General features: G+C 34.4%; 1 protein-coding gene across 12 annotated transcripts in view; it reads left to right on the forward strand.

The window, feature by feature from the left end:
- The window catches only part of PCNX1 (pecanex 1), a 205,555-nt gene that overhangs the window by 98,698 nt on the left and 80,691 nt on the right, over positions 1-26,166 (forward strand). For 7 of the 12 annotated variants that reach the window (XM_054447422.2, XM_063651749.1, XM_063651750.1 and 4 more), the window contains 10 exons: positions 287-377; positions 2,158-2,215; positions 3,642-3,859; positions 9,664-9,817; positions 14,206-14,238; positions 17,121-17,292; positions 17,776-17,886; positions 19,711-19,802; positions 24,418-24,527; positions 24,933-25,038. In XM_054447422.2, coding sequence (XP_054303397.1) covers positions 287-377; positions 2,158-2,215; positions 3,642-3,859; positions 9,664-9,817; positions 14,206-14,238; positions 17,121-17,292; positions 17,776-17,886; positions 19,711-19,802; positions 24,418-24,527; positions 24,933-25,038 — 1,145 coding nt within the window. The remainder of the gene's footprint in view (positions 1-286; positions 378-2,157; positions 2,216-3,641; positions 3,860-9,663; positions 9,818-14,205; positions 14,239-17,120; positions 17,293-17,775; positions 17,887-19,710; positions 19,803-24,417; positions 24,528-24,932; positions 25,039-26,166) is intronic. The other 5 variants (XM_054447430.2, XM_063651751.1, XM_063651757.1 and 2 more) reach the window with 3 other exon arrangements.

Here is a 26,166-nt window from a genome sequence, read left to right on the forward strand (position 1 = left end):
AGAATGTGCTGTGGGAAAAAGAAAAAAGAGATTGGTATTGCAAAGCTGACTGAAGTCCCTTCCTTTTAATACCTGATTATGTATGTTGATGTTTTACCCTACTGTCCAATGTTCCTTTTCAGCTCACATCATGCTGAATTACATGCAGATCATTGTTTTAAAAATATTTTTTAAAAAGTTTATGGTGTATTTTCTTAATATGTAAAAACTTATGAAATTTAGTATATCATGAAGGAAAAATTCTGAGTATTCTAATGGCTTTTTAAAATAATCATTTATTTGCTAGGTAAGTTCTCTTCTACGCTGTATGAGACTGGTGGCTGTGATATGTCACTTGTGAATTTTGAACCAGCAGCAAGAAGAGCATCCAATATCTGGTATGTGTGAAGTCATATTAGGAGTGTGTGTACTTTCATATGTTTGCCATGTTTAATGTTTTTAAGCCTAGAACTATAAAAGTTAATTTTTTTGTTTTTTATAATTTGTTTAATGTTGTTAATTGACAAATAAAAATTATAAATATTTATGGCATACAACCTGATGTTTTGAAATGTCGTATACATTGGCTACATTGAGCTAAAATTAACATGTATTACCTCACATACTTATAATCTTGTTTGTGGTGAGGACACTTAAATCTACTCTCTTAGTGATTTTCAAGTATACAGTACATTGTTAACTGTAGTCACCAGGTCAGATATAAAAGTTATTTTGAAAACATCTTTATATTTACTCTAATAATTTGTCATAGTGCATTTGTTTCTAAAAACTTAAGGTAGAATTTTTTTTGCTATGGAAAAAAGAAAGTATTGTTTTTAAAACAAAAGCTATTCTGTGTTTTAAAAACTAAATCAAGATATCCCGAAGATCTTACAGTGGCACAGTGTTTTCCCACAGTGTCAAATTCAATTGTAAATTTCATGTTCTCTATATATTGTATAATGTATAAAAGCTAATCAGGACTTACTCTTCATGTAAGTTCTTACATAACTAAGTTCAAACCTTTCAGTTCTCTTTCTTTATGTAATTTTAAAATTTTATTTCCTTCTAAGTGTTTGGTCAAGTACCTTTTTAAATAATAAACTTTCATTTTGTTTAAAATTTCTTTTACTGGCTTTAAGGAAGAATTTCTTAAAATATGTCTCATATGTTACTTTTAGCTTCTTTTTCTCCCCCCATCTGAAGGAATTTGTAAGATAATGAAGTCAGGAGAAGAGCAAATAAATTAGAAATCTTGATCACATAACATCAATTATATTTTTAGAAGGTGTTAACATTTTTGTTTTCTAAAATTTTGATCTTATTGCTTATTTATTCAAATTGTACTTTGAAGCCTTTTGTTGATTAATTAGCTTTCTTTCCCCTCAAGAGTTACTGATTCTTATTTTAGGACTTCTGTTTAATGATAGATCACATCTATTTAAATGTTAGACATCTGTGGGCTGTTTACTTATTTTTTTGTTTTGAGGGACCACTTAAAGCAATAAAATCTTGCAGTCATTTAGCTCTTACATGCTGAAAAAGTAGAACATATAGATAACTATGCTCTTTAAGCTCCTTTGGTCTAGTTTCAGAATTCACCCTATCAAAAAATTATTAAATTGGACTTTTACCCTGATTCTGTAACAACGGAAACAGTAGGAGGAGGGAGGGATAGAAATGCTGTTACCATGTTTAATGTAGTTCAAGAGAACAGTTCCTTACACCATAAATGTGGTAAAGCCTCAACTTTTGAAATCCAAACATGACTGAACTGTGGAAACTGAATTACGTTGTAGGTTATTACATTATAGCTTAAGTTTATTGTGTCTTTACTGGTCCCTGGCAATATGTTTATTGCTTTCTTTGCATTATCTCATTTAAACACTTTCACAAGAACCTTGTGATACAGATACTATTGTCATATGTTACTGAAGAGGAAACGAAAGTATGAAGAGGGTAGGTAACTTGTCCAAGATCTCATTCAGTGGAAGAGATTTGAATGTAGTCACTGACCCAGAGTCTATGCTCTTATCACAACTCTAGGAAAATGCTATTTTGCATTTTGAAGTTAACATGGAAAAGTGAAGATGCGTGAATCTCATCTGAATGTTAAAGGATATATTTTTCTTTCTGTTTGACGAACTGTTTGTTCCATATTTTTTTATTTTATTTTAGTGACACAGATTCTCATGTATCCAGTTCTACCTCAGTTCGATTTTATCCACATGATGTGGTAGGTTTTTCTTTATTTTTACAACATGATAAATTTTCAGATTAAATCTGAAATACGTATTTATATAGATAGCGATAAAAGCCATAAAAATCGATGAAGTTACACAAAAATTTTTTGAAAACTATGGCAAAATCACTTTGCTGTCCTCCAGTGGCTCTCTTTTTCTAAGTCCTTTGATAAGAAGCAAAAGTACAAGGTTAAGAAACCCTGGGATAGAGTATTTTAAAAAGTATTTTGGAAAGTGTTCGTCAATGCTTAGAGATAGAAATGGCTGTGTTATATATAGGAAGTAAATTTTCTCAACTATACCCAGATATGTGTTTGAAAAGTAAAAACCCTCCCTACTTTTTGGCTATAGTGTATTCCTGGAAACTGCATAGGAAAGCAAACATGGGAAGATGATTGTTTTATTGTTTTCTACTTTTAAATGGTATGGGAACCTTGAGATAGCAAAATGCTGCCTAGTACTGTGCCAAATACAGTCAACTTTTGATGCTTTCTGAGGAAAAGAAAACTGGTAAACTGATGGATGGATGAGTTGAAGTTAAATGTAGTATAGTAATTTGTATAGCCACAGGTGAGCAGCTTGCCAAAACAAACAAACAAACAGGGGTGAGGGATTTGGAAATATAGTAACAACAATGATAAGAGACTATGGGAAGAAATGAGAGTTGCTGCCATCAGATCCAATGCAGTGGAGCTCAGATTTAACACTGATAATGAGGTTCAAAGCTTAAGGAGAAAAGACTATAAATGTGACAGGGAGAAGAGAAGCCACTAATGATTCACAGTAAGTGGTTTTAATAGATTCGCTAGCTGTACAGTTATAAAATCTTAAGATTTTTTCTTAAGCATTCCCTGAGAAAAATCTTAAGATTTTAAACACTTTTCTAGTCAATTATTTACAAAAGGTTTATTGATTAATTAACTTTGTTTTAGTTCACTTCCTATTGTCACCTTCTATAGTTTCTGGTAATCATAACATATTCATAAAGAGTAGGCTGGGCGCGGTGGCTCATGCCTGTAATCCCAGCACTTTGAGAGGCCGAGGTGTGGATCACGAGGTCAGAAGTTCAAGACCAGCCTGGCCAAGATGGTAAAATCCCGTCTCTACAGAAAATAGAAAAAAAATTAGCCGGGCATGGTGGCAGGTACCTGTAATCCCAGCTGCTTGGGAGGCTGAGGCAGAGAATTGCTTGAACCGGGGAGGCGGAGGTTGCAGTGAGCCGAGATTGCGCCACTATACTTCAGACAAGACTCTGTCTCAAAAAAAAAAAAGAGTGTATTAGAGAAGAAAATTAAAGGGCTTAGATAACTGATAAGCTAATTGAGTAACTGTTGAATTATGAAGATATTTTATTTTGAATAAACATATTAAATAAATATTGAAGATATTTTAAGCCTTTCAATGCTAACTTTCTTTTAGCTCTCTCTCCCACAGATTCGATTGAATAGACTATTGACCATTGATACAGATTTGTTGGAGCAACAGGACATTGATCTAAGCCCTGACTTGGCAGCTACTTACGGCCCAACAGAAGAAGCTGCCCAAAAGGTTAAACACTATTATCGCTTTTGGATCCTACCCCAGCTGTGGATTGGCATTAACTTTGACAGACTCACACTTTTGGCCCTGTTTGATAGGTGAGATTATAGTGTGATATTAATGATACATGCAGATTTTATTTTTAAGATGAAGTGTCTTTAATAACCCACTGAGGTTTTTACCTGGTTATCATGTTGGGAAATGTTTTCTGGTTTTGTCCTCTTGAGATAAAACTTCAGGTAATGGGTTTCTAAACATTGACTATCTTAAATCCATTAAAAATGTTTTGGTTACAATTTCAATATCTTTTACAAAGAAATTATTTTTGTTAATCAATGAGACTCATACAACTGCTACTCAAAAGCCAAAGAATATGAGTTGTTGATGATCTTTAAGTTATAGGTAATATGATGCAAAGTTCTATATAACAGTTATAAGAGGAAACTTCTGTTTCCCTGTTTCTTAACACTACTATCTTAATGGCAAACATGAACTTGGTGACCAACAGCTGCTTCCAGTCAACACGGAGTAACAGGATTGGATTTATCATCCCATGTGAAACAACCAAAAATAGACAAAGTACATGAAACAGTGGTTTTCAAGACATTGGAGATGAGAAAAAAAGGACAGTGATTCCTGAGAGATGACAACAAATAACATGAGCCCTACAATTGCCCCAGCTTAATGCTTTGAGAGAGTTCCTAGGCTGCAAGACAGGGAAGGAGAACTGAAGTAGAGTCCAGCCAACTTCCTGAGTTAAGGAGATAGAACTGAGAGTCCAGGGAGGCTATGGCAGTTAGAGCCCATAGGACAGACTGTCAGAGAGGAGAGAGCTGCTTAGAGAGAGAACCTTAGAGATCTGCATTGAGTCACCTTGACTGTTTGGCAGACTATGGATATGTTCCTGTATGTGAGGAGACTATTTGAGGCCAGGGAAAGAACCATGTGAAAAGGAACAGAGGAACAATTCCTGGCAATCACACAGCACTGGGAATAGTACATGTCCCTACCAGCCAGATTGGAGACGTTTATGGTTCATATTTTATGGTGCCTTGTGTAGAATACTCAGAAAGATCTTTAAAAGTGGGGAATAATTACCCCTAGCAGGAGCACTACTTCACACCCACCTAACAAGTCATAAAACCAAGACCCGAAGAGATCAAACTGTTGCCAAGTAACATAAAGTCTAAGAAGATTTATGGAAATCCAGAAATACCCAGCACCCAACAAGTTAATATTCACAATGTGTAGCATTCAGTCAAAGATGACCAAGTGTGCAAAGAAGTGAGAAAACAACCTATAACAAGAATAATCAGTTGAGACCAAACTGTAGCTTGCATAGATATTAGAATTAGCAGACAAGGACATTAAAAGTTATAACTGCTTTCCCTATGTTTAAAAAGTTAACTACGGACATAGAAGATACTTTTAAAAGTCCCAAATCAAACTTACAGAGTTGAAAACTATAATCCCTGAGATGAAAAATATACTGGATGGGATTAATGGTAGATTGCACCTTGTAGAAGAAAAGATTATTGAACTCACTCGAAGGCATAATAATGGAAACTATCCAGAATGAAACAGAAGAGTCCACTGTCCCCAGTGAAAAGAGTATAAAAACAAAATGAGAGAAAGCTGTGGGACAACTACAAGAGGAAACAAGGAGACAAAAGATTTTGAAGAAATAAGGGTGGAGAACTTTCCAAATTTGATGAAAACTATGAATATACATTCAGAAAGCCCAGTGAACCTCAAGCATGAAATGCTTGAATAAAACTACACAAAGGCACACAACTGCTCAAAACCAGTGGTAAAATTGTTAAAATTGCAAAAGAAAAAAAGAGGAGCAAGGATAAGGAAGACATCCTTTTTATTGTTGGAAATAACGAAGTGAAAAGACAGTAGAGGAGCATCTTTAAAGTACTGAAAAGAAAAAAACCCTGTCAACCTACAATTCTATACATAGCAAAAATACCTTTTAAAAACCAAAGTGAAATAAAGACATATTCAGATCAGAAAAAAATGGGAAGAATTCTTTATGAGCAGACCCACACTACAAAAAATGTTGGAGGATGTCTTTCGGGCAGAAGGAAAGTGATCTCAGATGGAAATATAAGTCTACCCAAAGGAACAAAGATAAATGGAAATGGTAAGTCACTATATGGATAAATGTAAAATGTTTTTTCTTATTAATTAAATCTCTTTAAGAGATAACTGTTTAAATGAAAATAACAATGCTTTGTGTAGTTTATAACATGTAAAAGTAAAATTTATGATAATAGCATGAAGGCAGAGAGGGGAGAAATAAAAGCATACTATTGTAAGTTTCTTGTATGTGAAGTGATATATCATCACTTGAAGGTAGACTGTCATAAATGTATATTGTAAACCCTAGGCTGGACGCAGTGGCTTATACCTGTAATCCCAGCACTTTGGGAGGCAGAGGCAGGAGGATCACTTGAGCCCAGGAATTTGAGGCCAGCCTTGGCAATCTAGTGAGACTCTGTCTCTACAAACGTATTTTTTAAAATTCTTACCAAAACCTACTGTAAGGTAATCACTAAGATAACAAAAGAGTTGTAGCTAATATGTCAAGGAGATAAAATGGATTATAAAAATTACTGTTAATCGATAAGGTGGAAAAAGATCAAAGAATAGATGAGACAAATAGGAAACACATGACAAGATGATAGAGTCAGAAAAAGTCAGAAATTGGCAGATTAGATAAAAAAGAACAACACTCAACTCCAAGCTGCCTGCAAGGAAGGTACTTTAAATATGAAAACAGAGGACAGTGTGGTGGCTCATGCCTATGTTCCCAGCACTTCGGGAGTCTGAGTCTGAGGTGGGAGGATCTCTTGAGGCCCAGTTTTCAAAAGCAGCCTGGGCAATGTAGACTCAGTTTCTACCAAAATAAAATAAAAACAAATAGGTTAAAAGATGGAAAAAGATATACCATGCTAACATTAACAAAAGGCTTATTGTACTGGCTGTATTAAAGTCAGATAAAGTAGACTTCAGAACAAAGAATATTACCAAGGATAAAGAAGCCCATTTCATAGTGATAAGGAGTCAGTTAATCCACAGGATTTAACAGTCCTAAATGTTTGTACACCTGAAACAGAGCTTCAGAATTCATAAAGCAAAAGCTAATAGAAGTGGAGAAATAGACAAATCACAGTTATAGGTGATTTCAGCACTTCTCTTTAAATAATTGATAGAATAATTATTTAGAAAATCAGTGAGGATGTAGTGAACTTGAACAGTATTATCAACCAACATAAATTGGTTGCATTTATGGAATACTGCATCCATAACAAGCGAATATACATTTTTCTAAGTGCTCACAGAACATTTACTAAGATAAATCACATTTTGAGCCATAATACAAGAGTTATTAAATTTTAAAAGGTCCACTATCCAATCATACATAGTGAATTAAGTGGTAAATTAATAACAAATAGAACCTTGGAAAATCCCCAGATATTTGGAAACTAAACACTTCTAAATAACCCATGGATTAGAAAAGATGTCAAGAGAGAAATTAGTATTTTGGGCTAAATGAAGGTGAAAACACACCATATCTGAATTTTGGGAATGCCACTAACTTGCAGTACTTAGGAAAATTTATAGCACTAAACACCTAGATTAGAAAAGAAAGGTCTCAAATCAGTGACTTCACCTTCCACTTACTAGAAGAACAAGAGCACATACGTCCAAGTAAACAAAAGAAAGGTAGTAGTAAGGAACAAAACAATTCAGTGAGGAAACAGAGAAATAATAAAGAAAATCAAGGAAATGAAAAATTTGAGAACATCAGTTGTATCAATTGATACAAATAGCTAAAGGCTAAACCTTTAGCCAGCCTGATCAGAAAAAAACAAAAGAAGAGGAAAGACGTAGATTACCAATATCAAGAATGTGAGTTATCATTATCACTACAGACTCTCCAGGTATTAAAAGGATAATTAGAGAATGATATGAGCAGCTATATGCAAATAAGTTCAACATTGGACAAATGGACAAATTTCTTGAAAGACAAATTATGAAATTTCATTCTGAAAGAAGTACATGACCTTAATTGTCTTACATCTATTAAATAAGTGGAAATTGTAGTTTAGAAACTTTCCCACAAAGAAAACTCTGGGCCCAGATGGCATCAAAATAATATTCAACTGAATGAAATGGAGGAAGGATAGCCTTTTCAACAAATGGTGGTGGAACTGTTGGATTTCCATATGCAAAAAAATAGAGATGGATGCAGAGGTGTGTGCTCAGGAGGCTGAGGTGAGAGGATTGTTTGAGGCCAGCCTGGGCAACATAGCAAGACCCCATTTCAAAAACAAAAATAAAGAACTTGTAGCCTTACCTTGTGCCATATTATGAAAATGTATCATAGGCTTAAATGTGAAACCTGAAACAAAACTTCTAGAAAAAAAAAAAGAAAACAGGAGAAAACTTTTATGAACTTGGATTAGGCAAAATTACTTAGCTCTGACACCAAAAACAAGATCATTAAAAAAAAATTTGATACATTGGACTCATCAAAATTGAAAATCCTTAAAAATCCAAAGACAAGACATGTTCAATGACAAGGGAGGCACTATTCAGGCAGGCCCGGGATTGAAAAGAGGTCTTTGGATTTAGCAAATCTGAAATTGCATAACTACCACCTAAAATCAAATGGAAATGCCAGTAATTTATTGATTTGGAAATACTATTGAACATTTTATCTGGTAGAACCATTAAATGAAATAGTACAAAGATGTTTATGAATTTTATTTTTAGGCCCAGTTGATTGTGATAAATATGGAATTGGGTTAATATATTTGTTAAGTTTTTTTATGATTATAAAAGTAATTCCTTACCTATTGTAGAAAATTTAAATATGTGCAAAGTTTTGAAGACAGAGGCAAACCGTAATTCTTCCATGGAGAGAAGCATTGTTAGTAATATCATTTTTGGTATATTGTCTTTTTTAACCTATATGTTTAATTTTTTAATAGCAGAACTTATATCCTCCTATGCCCATGGTTTTGTGTCCTGCTTTCTGTATGTATGAGATGTGCTGAGCATTTTTTCATTTTTAATAGTCTTTAAAAATATGATTTAAAAGTATTTTAGGGAACTACTAAAGGATGTATTTTTATAAGATTTTGTGAATAAAATTTTCCCAAGAAGTAATGAGATAGATTCTTGTGTATGTATGCCATAAAAATAATCTTCACTGATATATATATTTATCTATCTCGAGCATCATACTGTTTCTCTTACAATGTCAGTTTAATAAATATAGAATTGTCTTAACAACTTTGATAGAAGCAGATAGAGGTCTTTGTCACTACCTTCATTTTTAAGATATGTAAGAGCCCATATTTAAGAAATCCTAGTAAGTGAGTTTTCTGATTCTTTCAGATAACTGAGAGATGGGGGAAGCGAAATCACTTAGTGCCAGAATTTTGTTACAATTTTGCCATATAACAAATGTTTTACATTTAATTTTCTAGAAACTATTTTGAGATTTTGTTTTTTAAACATAATGTGATTCTTTGTATATGTATTTTATTTGCCATCCAAGTTGGTTAACTATTTTGCAACAAATAGAACAGAAAAGCAGATATTAAGGAGAGTAACATTTTTAAAATAGAAATTTAAAACTATATTATGTTATTGGAACTCCACAATTCACTGTAGCATGTTTTATTTGTATATAAGAATTCATGTTGTGTCCACATGAAACTAGTTTGTTTTCAGTGTGATTTAAAACCTTGTTCAAACTCAGTACCAAAAAGACATCTTGGCATACTATGAACTTCATATTTATGTCTTCCTTTCCCTTTTTTCCATTTGGTTAATTTCTTATACTTATGATATACTTACTCATAAGTTTTTCTATCCGTAGAAATCGTGAGATCCTGGAAAATGTGTTAGCTGTCATCCTGGCTATTCTCGTGGCCTTTTTGGGATCTATTCTTCTCATACAAGGATTCTTCAGAGATATCTGGGTCTTCCAGTTCTGCCTCGTCATAGCCAGCTGTCAATACTCACTGCTTAAGGTACCAGCATCTCTTCTTTTCATGCTACGGAATTATATTTGTGTTAAAAGGCAGAGGATTTTGTAGCAATTACTGAATTATAATAAGATAATTATTTTTAGGCTTACTTTTCTTAGATGTTTACATAAGATTGTGTAGAGAGCAAAAGGGGGATATAAACCTTAACAATAATTGTATGTAAATTAGCACTTCCTAAAAACAAGTTTTTTTTGTTTTGTTTTGTTTTTAATTTAAGTTTTAGGGTACATGTGCACAATGTGCAGGTTAGTTACATACGTATACATGTGCCATGCTGGTGTGCTGCACCCATTAACTCGTCATTTAGCATTAGGTATATCTCCTAATGCTATCCCTCCCCCCTCCCCCCACCCCACAACAGTCCCCAGAGTGTGATGTTCCCCTTCCTGTGTCCATGTGTTCTCATTGTTCAATTCCCATCTATGAGTGAGAACATGCGGTGTTTGGTTTTTTGTCCTTGCGATAGTTTGCTGAGAATGATGATTTCCAATTTCATCCATGTCCCTACAAAGGACATGAACTCATCATTTTTTATGGCTGCATAGTATTCCATGGTGTATATGTGCCACATTTTCTTAATCCAGACTGTATTTGTTTTGTTTTGTTTTTTGGAGATGGAGTCTTGCTCTGTTACCCAGGCTGCAGTGCAATGATGCTATCTGGCTCACTGCAACCTTTGCCTCCCAGGTTCAAGTGATTCTCCTGCCTCAGCCTCCTGAGTAGCTGGGATTACAGGCGCATGCCACCATGCCTGGCTAATTTTTGTATTTTTAGTAGAGACAGGGTTTCACCATGTTGGTCAGGCTGGTCTCAAACTCCTGACCTCGTGATCCGCCTGCCTTGGCTTCCCAAAGTACTGGGATTACAGGCATGAGCCACTGTGCCTGGCCTAAAAGAAAACTGTGTTTGTTAAAATAAGAACTTGCATTCTTTTTTTTTTAATAGTAGTAGATTTTTTTTTATTATTATTGTACTTTAAGTTCTGGGATACATGTGCAGAATGTGCAGATTTATTACATAGGTATACACATGCCATGGTGGTTAGCTGTACCCATCAACCCGTCATCTACATTAGGTATTTCTCCTAATGCTAGCCCTCCCCTACCCCCCTCCGCCTGACAGGCCCCAGTGTGTGATGTTCCCCTCCCTGTGTCCATGTGTTCTCATTGTTCACCTCCCACTTGTGAGTGAGAACATGCGGTGTTTGGTTTTCTGTTCTTGTGTTAGTTTTCTGAGAATGATGGTTTCCAGCTTCATCCATGTCCCCGCAAAGGACATGAACTCATCCTTTTTTATGGCTGCATAGTATTCCATGTTGTGTATATGCCACATTTTCTTCATCCAGTCTATCATCGATGGGCATTTGTGTTGGCTCCAAGTCTTTGCTATTGTGAACAGTGCCACAATAAACATACGTGTGCATGTGTCTTTATAGTAGAATGATTTATAATCCTTTGGGTATATACCCAGTAATGGAATTGCTAGGTCAAATGGTATTTCTGGTTCTAGATCCTTGAGGAATTGCCACACTGTCTTCCACAATGGTTGAACTAGTTTACACTCCCACCAACAGTGTAAAAGCATTCCTATTTCTCCACATCCTCTCCAGCATCTGTTGTTTCCTGACTTTAATGGTTGCCATTCTAACTGGTGTGAGATGGTATCTCATTGTGGTTTTGATTTGCATTTCTCTAATGACCATTGATGATGAGCTTTTCTTCATATGTTCGTCGGCCACATAAATGTCTTTTGAGAAGTGTCTGTTCATATCCTTCGCCCACTTTTGGATGGGGTTGTTTGTTTTTTTCTTGTAAATTTAAGTTCCTTGTAGATTCTGGATATGAGCCATATGTCAGATGGATAGATTGCAAAAATTTTCTGTCATTCTGTAGGTTGCCTGTTCACTCTGAAAATAGTTTCTTTTGCTGTACAGAAGCTCTTTAGTTTAATTAGATCCCATTTGTCAATTTTGGCTTTTGTTGCCATTGCTTTTGGTGTTTTAGTCATGAAGTCTTTGCCCATGCCTGTATCCTGAATGGTATTGCCTAGGTTTTCTTCTTGGGTTTTTATGGTTTTAGGTCTTACATTTAAGTCTTTAATCTGTCTTGAGTTAATTTTTGCATAAGGTGTAAGGAAGGGGTCCAGTTTCAGTTTTCTGCATATGGCTAGCCGGTTTTCCAACACCATTCATTAAATAGGGAATCCTTTCCCTATTGCTTATTTTTGTCAGGTTTGTCAAAGATCAGATGGTTGTAGATGTGTGGTGTTATTTCGGAGGCCTCTGTTCTGTTCCATTGGTCTGTATATCTGTTTTGGTACCAGTACCATGCTGTTTTGGTTACTGTAGCGTTGTAGTAGAGTTTGAAGTCAGGTAGCGTGATGCCTCTAGCTTTGCTCTTTTTGCTTAGGATTGTCTTGGCTATGTGGGCCCTTTTTTGGTTCCATATGAAATTTAAAGTAGTTTTTTCTAATTCTGTAAGAAAGTCATTGGTAGCTTGATGGGGATTACATTGAATCTGTGAATTACTTTGGGCAGTATGGCCATTTTCATGATATTGATTCTTCCTATCCATGAACATGGAATGTTTTTCCGTTTGTTTGTGTCCTCTCTTATTTCCTTGAGCAGTGGTTTGTAGTTCTCCTTGAAGAGAAGCTCTCCCACAGCTGGAAAACCATTCACATAGTTCTGTTTTTACTAACAGCTGTCCATCCTTTTTTTCTCTCTCCATTTATAGCTAGACATGTGGAGTAAGCCACCTAGGTCATCTGCTTTATTTCTTTAAGACCCATCCATACTTTCCTCATTGCAGTACTGAAATTATAGTCTTCGTGGTTGCTAATGATCATTCTGATTGCTAAATTGCTTTTCTTAAGTCTCCATGCCTTATGAATGCTACATCATTTAATACCTATGTATACTCTTCCATTTTGATATTCTCATTTTTGATCTGTGACTTTGTACCACCCTCATGTTTCTTTCACTTTTCAGATGACTCTCTTTTCCTTTGTTGATCCCTCTTTGTTCTTTCAACTGCTTAATTTATGAGAATTCTCTAGGATTTTATGTGGTTATCTTCTCGGTTTACGGTTCCTTCCAGTGAAGTCATCCTTTTTTATTACTTTATTTGTTGCCTTTGTATATGAGTTAAGTCCAGATTTATATCTCAAACCTCTTTTGCAAGCTTTAGTCCTATATATCTAACAGACATTTTAAAAATAGCAAATTAATCATCTCTTGGTTAATTTTTCTTTCCCAATATCTTTGCTTTTGGCAGTGATATACCTGCTAAAAATCTTTGAGTCTCTGCTCCTTCCTCCTTGATCCCTAATAACAAGTAACTCAGTCCCTTTGATGACATTTAATGATTCTATATTAAAATTACTGGTTGTCATTCTTGCACTATACCTTTAGTGCCTTAAATCATTTAAATTCATTTTCTGGCTCTAGTGTCTCCATAGTCCAATTAATTTTGTCCACTGCTTTCAGGTTAATGTGGTTAAATATGGAAAAGGTAAAAGGTGACAGATTTTTGCAACTAGTTGACTAGAAGAATAATAATGTCATAAACAGGGATAAGAAAGACAAGAACAGAAGCATTTAGAAGATAGGTGTTGTGGTTAAAAGAGTTTAAAGATTATCTGCAGTCAAATCTAGCCGAGGGCCAAATGCCAAACTCAGTGAGCTCGGCCCAGTGTCGAATGGTAGGGTGGTGATAGACAATCCTAGTGAAATTGTATGGTATGCCATTGGAAATGAACTGAAACTTGGGAGAAAAGTCGTGAGTAGGGAAGTAGCTGCATAATACCTTCTGAACATTTTTATGGGAAGTTAATAAAGTCTCTTAAAAGTATACAGCTAAACTTATTTGATTATTTTGATATGAAAATACAGATAATATCTTTATTACAAATACCATTGAATTATTTAGTAAGCTTGGAATTTATGGGCAGAACTAGAATTGTTGTTATAAGTGAACCCCTATTATTGTATATTTCCTGAATGAATGATGTCCTGTGAGAAATACTATACTTGTATTTAGTATACCTTAACTGCACTTGTATATAGCAATAAGCCAAACAGTAAGATGGCTCTGTCTATCATATGCTATTGCAGAAACTTTAAGATAGATACAAATAAATACATAATAATCTTATTTTGTGACTCTTATCAGGAAAGATTTGATATGTTTTTAATATCACAGTGACACTGGTATCTGGAGCTGATGTTTCATCTCTGGAACAGAATTATTAATATAGGTCATTTTGTGGTTGTGGAATATTTACTTAAAATCATTTCAGGCATTTTGAAAGTTGGTTGTAAAATTAGCAAGACTTCAGGAGTGTAATTTGTCTTTCTGTTTCATTTTTAGAGTGTTCAACCAGATTCTTCTTCTCCCAGACATGTAAGTCACTCTTAATATGGCTGTACATTATAGGTCCTTAACATTTATCATAACATTTGTGGTTTGTTTTTTGTTTTTTTGTTTTGTTTGGAATGCATCAGACTGAACTAAAATGTATGTTATTGTTTTCCTCGTCTATGTTTTGACACACTACTAGAAATATAGGTGTTTTGTTAGCTTGAAATAAAATGACATTGTACTTGTGGACGCTAAATCTTGGTTGAAAATGAGCATAATAATTCACTGTTTGATAGTCTGTTTCAGGGAGTAGACATGGTTCTTATAAACTCATGATTATTTGTGTTTAATACATTTTGAATAATAGCTTATGAATAGGTATTGAAAATAGAATTTTGAAGTAGGAAAAACTTTATATTATTTCACTTGAGTAACCATTTAGGAACAAGAATAAAGAAGTAATACACGAGTCTGGTGTTAAGACCATTGAATAAAAACTTTGTTATTCACTTTTTGTGACTTTAGACAAAAGTATTATCTGCCTAGCACTATTTATTGTGAAGTGGGATCCAATTTTAGATGTAAATTGAGGTTTTAATAGAACAGAGGATATTCTATTTAAAGTAGTTCAAAAATAGACTTCAAGAATAGTTTATGATTTTTTTCTTTGAATGTAATTTTTTTAATCCTTTCACTGGAATAATGAATAATGGGAATGGATGAGCAAAATAAAACAAAGAGGCAAGTGTGGTTTTTTTTTGACTGATTATGTTTACTGTTTGGTAAGAATATTTTTGAAGTGTAATGATATATGGAAACATTGCTTTTTAACTTTTTATTTTGATGTAATTTCAAACTTAAAGTTGCAAGGGTAGTACAAAGAATTTCAGATACCATTCATCCAGATCCCCATGTTAACATTTACGATATTTGCTTAATCCCTTTCTAGCACATGATCATTTTTCCTTCTGTCTGCTAGCTGACATGATGCCCCTTTACCTCTAAATATCTCAGTGTGTGTTTCTTAGAAACAAATATATTCCTTTATGTTAGTTAATTCAAGATAATTATCAAAATTAGAACATTAACATTGATACAATGCTGTCTTCTGATATATAGATCTTATTCAAATAGGTTTTGCCCATTGTCTTCATTGGCAAAAGAAAGTCCCTGATTATGTTTGGTCTCTTAAATCTCCTTTAATCTGGAGCAATTCTTCAGAAGCTATCTTTCATGATATTGAAATTTTTGATAGATATAGGCCAGTTATTTTATAGACCATCCCTCAATTTGAGTTTGTCTGATGTTTTTTTCTTTAAAAAAATTTTTTTTTAATTTTTTCACCCTGTCTTATGGTGCTGATGATGTTTCTAATTTGATAAGGCCATGCTTTTTAAAGTAGGAATACTGCAGAAGTGCATCATATTAGGAAGCACATACTGATTTATCCTGTTACTAGTGATGTTAATTTTGATCTTCTAGTTAAGGGTATTGTCTGCAGGGTGTCTGAAGTTTCTGCAATATTAACATTTTGGCCAGCTAATTCTTTGTTTGAGGGTGCGGAATGCTGTCCAATGCATTGTAGGACGTTTGGCATCCTCTACGTACAAGATGCTGGTAGCACCACTTCCCCAATTGTGACAACAGAAATGTGTCCAGATATTCACATATGTGCACTGGGGAGCAAAACCCCCTCCCACTTCCTTAAGAACCATTACTCTACTGTAATGTTACTGTTTTTCTCTTACAGATAATAAATACTTAAATAAATAAAATAAATACCTCATAGAGAGATACCTTGAGACTGTATATGTATCCTTCTCCATAAATTTCTATCCAATTGTTTTAGTATCTACTGATGTTTCTTGCCTGATTCAGTTATCATTTATTGGTTGCCAAATGGTGATTTTCTCATCCTGTCATTCCTTCTATATTTATTAGTTGGCCATTTATTAATACTATAAGGAAGAGCTTTCCCTTCTGTCTTATATATGTAGGTATGTATTGGTGTGAATAAATGGATGATTTTATTCAATGGACTATAATGTTATTAGTAGTATTTATTTTGATGCTCAAATTGTCCCTGATTTAGCCATTGGGAGTCCATCATGCAGCTTTCTGTGTCCTTTTGACATATCTCTGTCATTCTTTAAGTACTTTCTACCTTTTTGTCACAACAATGTGTTCCAGGGTCATCTTATACTTTCCCTGTTGTAGCCAGAAGCCAGTCTTTTCTCTATGGAGCCCCCTACCTTTTTTGTTAGGTAATGGTATTTGTAAAGTAAGATCTGGTTGCTAGTAATCATTATTGCTAGAATCTCATTCCATCTAGGTCCTCTTAGTGGATAAAGCTAGGAAGTGTATGTATGTATGTACGTGTATATACATATATATTACCTATTCCTATATCTGTTTATATGCATATTAAAAATAATGAGACTGTGGGAGCCCAATGTGGGCAGATCACTTGAGCCCAGGAGTTTGAGACCAGCCTGGGCAACATGGCGAAACTCCATCTCTAAAAAAATTAAACAGGCACTGTGATGTGCGTCTGTAGCCCCAGCTACTTGGAAGGCTGAGGTGGGAGGATCACTTGAGCTCAGGAGGCTGAGGCTGCAGTGAGCTGTGAGTGCTCTACTGCATTCCAGTCTGGGGGACAGAGTGAGACCCTGTCTCAAAAGAACAAACAAACAATAAAAAACACAAAACTTCACACTGATACTTCTGTTTCAGTCCAGTATCTCAGAGTTCATTCTGTTATTCTTCCTCCTTTCTATATTTATTAATCCTTTCTGTGATTGTCAGAAATCTGGCTTCCATGTGGAAAAATTTTGAATCCTTAGAATAAAGCCATCCGTGATCTCAGTAGTTATTTGTGACTCTTAAAATTAACTAAACTGACTTTTAAAAAATATCATTTTCAGGGTCATAATCGTATCATTGCCTACAGTAGACCAGTTTATTTCTGCATATGTTGCGGTCTTATTTGGCTCTTGGATTATGGTAGCAGAAACCTGACTGCAACCAAGTTCAAATTATATGGAATAACTTTCACCAATCCACTGGTGTTTATATCAGCCAGGGATTTAGTTATAGGTGAGTCATCTTAAAGTATCTCTAATCTTAAAATTAATTTATTTGTATATCAATATTTTACTGATAAATATGTTAATTATACAGCTTTAAATAGTTTTTAATAAGCTTATTTTACTGTTATCTGCTCTGAGGAACAAAGTGATAGGACTATTATGAGTGAATAAAGCTAATGATGAACAAATATTATAGTAATTCTTTTGTTCTTGGAGTAGATATAATGGAGAAGATTTTTTTGGTTTTGTTATCTTAGGTTTCTATTATGTGAAAGTGGTTGAAATAACTTTAAAAGTATTGTTTATGAGTGAAAAGATGTTATTTACTGCCCAAGCAATTATGTTGAGATGTATCATTTAAAATACTGTCTTTAAAAAATTTCTTAGTAGTTTATGTTAATTTGGGATTTTTAAAAATTATGACCTCTCAGTGGACACAAGAATGGATACAGTATAATATTTTAAAGTATACTTTTCTTTCTTTTTATAGTGTTTACACTCTGTTTCCCAATAGTGTTTTTCATTGGTCTCCTGCCTCAGGTGAATACATTTGTAATGTACCTTTGTGAACAATTGGATATTCATATTTTTGGTGGTAATGGTGAGTACTTCTTTGTAAAAATTATAGATTACAGTATTACCTTTATAGATCATGAAGTAATAAACTGACCATTAAAATGCTTTTCCAGTTTTCACTTCAGGCTTGAAATTAGAAAAAAAAAAAAAAAAAAAGACATTAAGTAGTTGAAGACTGAGAAGCAATTAATTTGTGGATAGGAAAAAATAGTCAAGTCTGCTACTTTAGAGAAAGAGCCAGGTATAATGAAGCAGATGTGTAAGAAGTTATAAAATAATGTCTGCAACTAAAAGTTATAGTGAATTTACATGGAACCTATATATACTTAAGAGGTATTTATAAAAGATCATCTATCCTGAATAGATTGAGGTTTGATACATAGCATTATATTTGGATTTTAAACCAGTATGTGCATTTAGTAGGTCTTCATATTTGGTTTCAGAGCCTTGTTTTATCCTTGGAATGGTAACACCAAAACCAGAATCTAAAAGCATTTTACCAATAAATAAGTTTTTAAGAACTATCTCTGTTCATTGAGTAGAATATGTGGCTATGAATTGATATACTTAGAAAATCTATTTCCATATTACCCTGGAATAGATAATGGTTTGTAGAACTTGAAAATAATCATATCAGCATACACCATGGTTAAAATATACCATTATTTAGTTTAACCATTTAAAATTTTACTGAAAGATGAGTTTGCAACTAGAGAAAATGAAAGGGTAAGAAATTACTGTAACTTTATAGTTAATTTCTCTACACGTTTCACATTTTCAGGCCTCATTTATTTTCCAAGCATATGCATTGAAATCCTCTCTGCTGATAAAATGTCAATATTATGGCTTTAATTTTAAATAGAAACTGAGTTTTTTCTATGTTTGCTGTATATCATACTAGAGAATTTTTAATGTTTTGAAAATTTTTTGAAGGGGTATGAATTAAGACAGAACTGGTTTCATCAATCAGCATGACTTAATGGGTAGAAGACAGTTTGAATATTTAGGGACTATTTCTGGTGTTATATTACCCTAAATACTATGGGGCGGGCTTAGTATAGGTGATTTATGATAGTGGGCTTTTGTCATACTATAATTTACAAACTTGTGCAAGGTATTAGGTTTCTGATATCTCATAAGGAATTATTTCTGTAGATTTCTTTTATGATTATTATTATTAAATTACTATTAAAATCTGTTACCCATGTTTTACAGATAAAGTCTAGATATCTTAGTCATCCCCTATTCCTTATTACTAATAACTCCCATTGGAGTATTAGTAATTATCTATTTCATTGTTGTTGCTATTGTTAGCAATTAGATCTACAGTGTCTAAAGTATCTATTATTAGATCTAAAGTATCTATTTTGTTGTTATTGTTAGCAATTAGATCTACACTTTTTTCTGAAAATTAACACATGGGAATACAGATTTACTTCTGTGGGTAACACGGGTTCTGTTTACATAGATAAATATTTTTCAGTGAACACTTAATACGTCTCCAGTTCCTGTTCAGGCCTCTGAAAACTTCATTTTTCCACATTTTTTGTTAATATAAGATATATTTTTGAAGCATAATATAGGTAAAATTTTTTCTTGCTACATATAAATGTTTATTACTTCCAAGATGAATATATTTTATCTCGTAACAAAGATTCAGGATAGCAAACCTCTGTCATGTCAAAATCTTTTTGAAAGAAATAATGAAGTAACTGAATTTTTGAAATTCAGATTAGTAGGTATTTAATGATAGTTGACATGATAATATTTTAAATGCTTTTCAGTGACCTTTTAATTTTTTTCATATATTTTTATAAAATATTTCTTACCTTTTTCTTTTCCTGTCTAGCCACTACAAGCCTGCTTGCAGCACTTTACAGTTTTATCTGTAGCATTGTTGCAGTAGCCTTATTGTATGGATTATGTTATGGAGCTTTAAAGGTGAGCAATAAATTATAGTATGTTTTGTCTTTAAGGCTATATTTCTATATGAAGGTTGTTTTAAAATCAACTAATAATGATTTCTTCCCCTGGTGCCACTTAGCGTTAAGTTTTCATGGTCTTCATATGTTAAACATTATTCTCATTCTCAACTGCTTTCACTTTGAAAGCAGTTTAATAGTTAACCACTACTAAAAGAAAATTATTTTTCCTGCAGTAGTCATAGGTTAATATTAGAAACAGATAATTGAAAACTAGGCTCATCTGGTATAAGGGTAGGCATAGTAATTACAGAATATGAAATCAATTTTAAAATTCTAGTTAAGAATTTAACTACTTTTCTTATTAGTTTTTTTAAACTTATAAAAACAAGTTCAAGGACTGCAATTTAAGATACATGCTAATAAAAAGTAATATACTGAAATTTAACATCATTATTGGGTTAGAAGCTCTGGATGAGCCTTATGAACTTTCCTTTAAAAGATTGTCAACAAGTTGTAAACATAAAAATTTAAAAATTTTTGTAGACAGCTTTCAGCTCCTCATGCATACTTGTGGTTTATTTTTGTTTTTTTTGCTTGGCAACTAGTGCAAGACAATCAGAATGGTAGGGTTAAAAGGACTATGACAAGTAACTCACAGATCCTTCCTTGCTTCATTTAAGTAGCATTTATAGAGCATTTATTGTACCAGGTACTATGCTAAACCATTTTCTGCTTTGAAGGAGCTTGTAGGTTAGTTATGATTAACAAGTCAGCCAACATGTTCAATACAGCGTAACGAAGGTTATGAAAACAGTTCTGTGGGTGTACAAATTAAGACTACTTTATTCTGCCAAAAGGGATTAAAGACAATTTTCCAGGAAGGTGATATAACCAGATTTTGAAGATCAAATAGGCATTAGCTAATTGAAACAAGAAATGAAGACCCATGGACTTATAAAGAAAATGTGTTGTGTAGAGGAAATGGCAAATGATTTGGAATTTCTGGAGGTTTGGGTACATGAGGAAAGATGACATCTAAGGTCATTCCTCTAAGGCTAGAAAGGTAAGCAAAGGCTGGATCATTTAGTTTTAATTTCTTCTTACCCACATTGTATGACTATATCACAGTTTACCTGCTGTGTTAGAGATGCTCATTTGAGTTGTTTCTAGTTGAGGAATATTATGAATAAGCCTGCTGTGAACATCATCTTGCAAGTCTTTTTGTGGACATATGTATTCATTTCTCTTGGGTAAATACCTAGAAATGGAATTAACAGTTTTCCAAAGTGGTTGTGCTGGACATCTTTTGTTTTTTTTTAGTTTTAATTTTCATCAAAGTTGTACATTCACATATCACAGTGTCAAATAGTTTTACAAGACTTATAGCAAGAACAGCAATCTTCTAACCTGTTTTACCTTCCTCAGACTTACTATTTTTAACTGATTCTTTTTGGCATTTACCTCCATAGATCTACCTTTCATTTCTACTTGTATTTTCTGACATCTTCAGCAGAACCCGTGGACTGCCCTTTATGAAAGTTGGAGGCTTGACTTTCTTTCTTTTTTTTTAGAAGCTAGTTTAGAATGCATGTGGTCCATTTATTCCTCAGAGTATTCTAGTTTACGTCCCTAGATTAGGTTAAACCGTCCGAGAGCTGCATGTTTGGACCAGGCTGTCTGGCCATCTCTAGGGTTTCCTTGCCCACGTTTCCCTTCAGCATTATGCCTGCCATTTGCACGGAGGCGCCTTCCAAGAGTGTGTGTAAGAAAACGGCGGTCCCTTTATCATGGGGCTGTCATGTTGATGTCCTTCAATGCTTTGTTTAGTGTCCCTTCTGTAAAGACTCAATCAAGATGTTTCTTTTAAATCTTGATGACAGCCAGTTCTTGTTTGTTTTCCTAAGAAACCTAGAATGCATTTTGGTTTTGGCTTTTTGTTTTTTCCCCATATAACCAGTGTTATTTTTAAAATTTGCCTTGGCCATTAAGCAGCTCAAAGCCAAATTCCCTGCTTATGTCCAGGAATTTATGGCTTTTGTCTCCCATATTCCTTCCCTCATCATCATAAATGAGGTCCTGAGCAGGGTGATGGTTATAAGGATATTTTGCCTTATACTAATTCAAATTCATTAAGTTATCCATTTGTTTCTGAGATTTCTTTTTTTTACATTTGTGTTGTATTTAACAACATTATTAAAGAATAGTAACAATTCAGAAAAAGGTTGTTAATTTAAACTTTCTGCAAACATCACTGAAAACTTCACCAGGTATACAAGACTTTTTTTCTTAGCCAGAAGCCCTTCCATCAAAACTCTAAGCACACCCAAAATCACTGCACCTAAGAGCCCTGGGTGTCTGGTGAGCTGCTACACTGCACATGTACATATCTGCGAATTAAAATGTGCAAATATGCAAATGGAGAAGGGGCATTTCCTGACCAGTCAAAGGAAGCTCCCTGGAAGTGTCTGTCCCTGACTCGTCTACATTCTTATACCTCAAATCCAACATCCCTTCCTAGCACTTGGCATGGGGGACCCCAGATGAAGTGCTGGGACAGGTGCAGGTACAAGGCTGAGTGGGCAAATCATCCCTCAAAGCCCAGCAAGGTGCCCAGTGCACCAATAGTATAATGCACCTGAAAACAAAGTTCGGAAGCCCTGGTACAGGACCTTCCTTCCTGCCCTCCCATTCTCCCATCAGACCAAAAAGAGGACAGCAGCACTTAGGGCCCCACAGGACAGCACACAAGAATGCCCCAACTTCAACAACTTCCTGAGACAGAAGGGGACTGTGGTAATCCTGCAGTATAGACTTAAGCACCCCAGCTCTGCAGCTCAACAGCTCTGTGGGTGGGACATCTCTCACCGTCAGTAGGTCCTGCTCACGTCTGGACATGAGCCCCAGAGCTAAGTGGCCTTTGGCCTTGAACTCTGATGTTTTCTCTCTCACATCAACAACATTTTTGGGAAACTTCTCAGCCTCTTCCAACCAGTGCAGGGAGCCCATACATAGCTTGGCAGCGAGGAGATGAGGGATGGTAGCATCATCTGGCTTCAGGTAGATAACACTGTTTCAGCACCTTCACAGCACGAGCAGATTTTCCAGCAGCCATCAGGGACAGAGCAAACTGGTACCACAGGCGGAACTCCTCAAAGGCAAACTTCATGGCTCTTTCTAGGCACTATGGTTCATTGTCTCGTGCCAAGAAAGAATTCAAGACACGGACACACACAAGGAGTGGGTTTAGGAGTGGAAAGATTAATAGACGAAGAGAGAGAGAGAGAGAGAAAGTTTCCTCATGCTGAGAAAGCGGGTCGCTCAAGAGAGCGTCTCCCAGAGACTTAATTTCTCTCACCCCAGCCTGCACTACACATGTAGCCACTCTTGTCTCCCTCATATACCTGATGTGTTTGCTTTATTATCACTGTGTAAATGCTCTTCCTTTATATCTTTTGTTTTCTCCTATACTTTGCTTTCGTATGTATTTATCTCCCTTTCATTCTCAAGCTCTTAAGATATTACCTTTCTTTTCAGTACATTCAAACATATCAAGAGTTCACTTTCTGGCTCTGCCGCTTAACTGGACAAATTACTTAAACCCTCTTCTGTGCCTTAGTTTTCTCATCTATAAATTGGGGGATAATAGTACATATTTTCAAGGTTATTGTAAAAATTATTTGGGAAATACAAAGATCTAAGGATGCAGCTCTACACAGTGTTCAATATGATAATAAGGTTTTGATGTAGCTATTAAAAAAATTTAATGTCTGTGTTATGATGTGAAACAATTCCCAAGTCTACTTTTAAGTGGGAAAAAGGCCAGTTGTATTAAAAACTGCCATTTGGGTCCACACTCCTACCATGTTTCCTTTCCGAATCTCCAGAGAACAATGAAGGATTAGAGTAGTGTCTACCTCACAGGACATACTTAAGAACTGTTACCTGTTCCAGTTAGCGTATTGCCCACTCTCTGCCAGGTATCATGCTGATAGACTCCAGAGATGCTACAATGAGCAGAGCTCACATGGAGTGACCACATGTGTGGTTGGCTTTGGAAGATAACCTTTGTAGTATTTCCTTCTGGATATATGCAGTGATTCATTCAGAAAACAGTTACTGAATGCCTGCTCAGTGCTGTGGAGGACATAGTAGTTTATTACATGGGCAAAGGCATCAAGAAAGTAACACACCAAATGTCAGACTTTTCTTTTGCCTAATGTATCATGTGTTGTCTTTTCCTACTCTGTTATTGTATCTAAAATTTACTATACCAAGATATCTTATTCTTCCAAAAGGAACACAGTTTACTACAAACTTAATAGCACTTAAAATGTGAAAGAATTGATAGCCTCATGCATCAAAAACAAATTATTCTTCATGTATGAGTAGAGCTTTAGTGCCCTCCCCACAGAAACATCTGTAGCTTTAGTACCAAAGACATCTAGTGGCCAGATTCTAGCTCATCAGAAAGTAATCTAAATTTTTCTGGAATAAAATGCAATTAATAACGTGGCTAAAAACTTTTGTTGAATTTAAGTTCGTTGTCTTTTTCCAAAATACTGACATAAAAGGATTATGTGATATATTATAAATTAGAAGCATATTATTCTGTTAAATTCATTTTTCCACAGGATTCTTGGGATGGCCAGCATATTCCAGTACTTTTCTCCATTTTTTGTGGTTTATTAGTGGCAGTGTCTTACCATCTCAGCCGACAAAGCAGTGATCCATCTGTACTTTTGTAAGTGAACTCAATTGTTATTGAATTAAAATAAATTTAAGTAAGTTGGTGTTTTTTTCAAATAACTTTCAAGATCTCTTTTTCCCAATGCCTTTCCAAAGTGCTTTGGCCTAATCTATATTAAGTTTCAAAATATATTAATTTGGGGTTATTCTAATCAGGTTGGCTGAGAATATTAGTGGTTTCCTTCCCAATTATTGAAACTGTGTTTTAATAAAAATATTTTCACTGTATGCTTATTTATGGTATCCTAAACATTTTAGAATTTCTCATTTGGTAATGATTAAATATACTCGAATCATTTGGTTTTCTATCATAAACTTCATTGCCCGTTTGGATTACTGGTTTTCAGATTATCTATGTATTTTCTGTTTTTTTTCTCTCTTTTTTTTTCTTCACATAAAGCTCTTTAGTGCAATCCAAGATTTTTCCAAAAACGGAAGAGAAAAATCCAGAAGACCCTCTATCTGAAGTAAAAGATCCACTGCCTGAAAAACTTAGAAATTCTGTTGTAAGTTTTAACATTTAAAATCACCTAAAAGACTTAAATCTTAGACAGTTGATCATATTATATGAGGAACACTTTTTGAAAGTCATTAGTAATTGGAGAAAAATGTATAATTATAATTTATAGGATTAGTTGGACATTGTTGATTGTCTTTATTCCAAATATTAACATGTAAGAAATGCTCATTCCTCAGGCTTGGTTTGTGTGTAGAACAGAATACTAAACATTTATTTTTAGGTCAGGTGAAATTAAGTCATTTCATTGGCCATAGAATTTTTACTCCTATTTGATTTAGACTAGGATCTGAAAGATTAGCATTAACACAAATTAGATTCACTTTGTTGTTGTTGTTCATCTTGTTGTTGAAAAAAACTATGTCTTTGTAAGTCATTTATTAGTCTTTTAGGTTGTTTTATTTCTTAAGGCCGATCTGAAAACTGTGTGTGTATTCTAGGCTGAAGGAGAGAACAGTAATCTGTATTAATGTACTTAAGTAAATGCAGTAATTTTTTAAATTTTCTAATTTGGTGAATTATAATGTTGCTTGTATTCTTTTAGTAATTATTTGAAAAATGAATTCTGTAAATTCGTGTCTATTTATGGAATAAAACAAAATCTTTTTTCTCAGTTTTAGGTCATTTTTCTTTGCAAAAGACTGAATTTATATAGATGTTGAATTAGACACATTTACTTTCAGTGCACTTGACCTGTTCACATATTTTTTCAGAAACTTTAGAAATACAAAACTATATCAAGATATTAGAATGACTTTTTTCCAACTTTAGTTTCCATGTTGGCAGAGGGTGTTTCATGTTACGTATAGTAGGATGTTCTGAATCTGGCTTATAAGCATAAATGTAAGAGGTCAGTTGATGACCAAAGATATCAAGAGGTTTCCGGTTTTTCTGTAACCACTGATAGAACCAAAATCTAATAAGTAAAATAGGACTCAAGCACACAGTTTTCACATGTCAAAAGACCAATGAAAATATAAGTTATCCAAAGGGATATACCCCTATAAATGACACTGTGGTCAGGAGTGGTGTTGTGTGCCTGTAGTTCGGCTACTTGGGAGACTAAGGCTGGAGGATCCCCTGAGCCCAGGGGTTCTGAGCTCTAGTGTGCAATGAC

Source organism: Pongo pygmaeus, chromosome 15 (assembly GCF_028885625.2).
Source record: "Pongo pygmaeus isolate AG05252 chromosome 15, NHGRI_mPonPyg2-v2.0_pri, whole genome shotgun sequence".
NCBI lineage: Eukaryota > Metazoa > Chordata > Mammalia > Primates > Hominidae > Pongo > Pongo pygmaeus.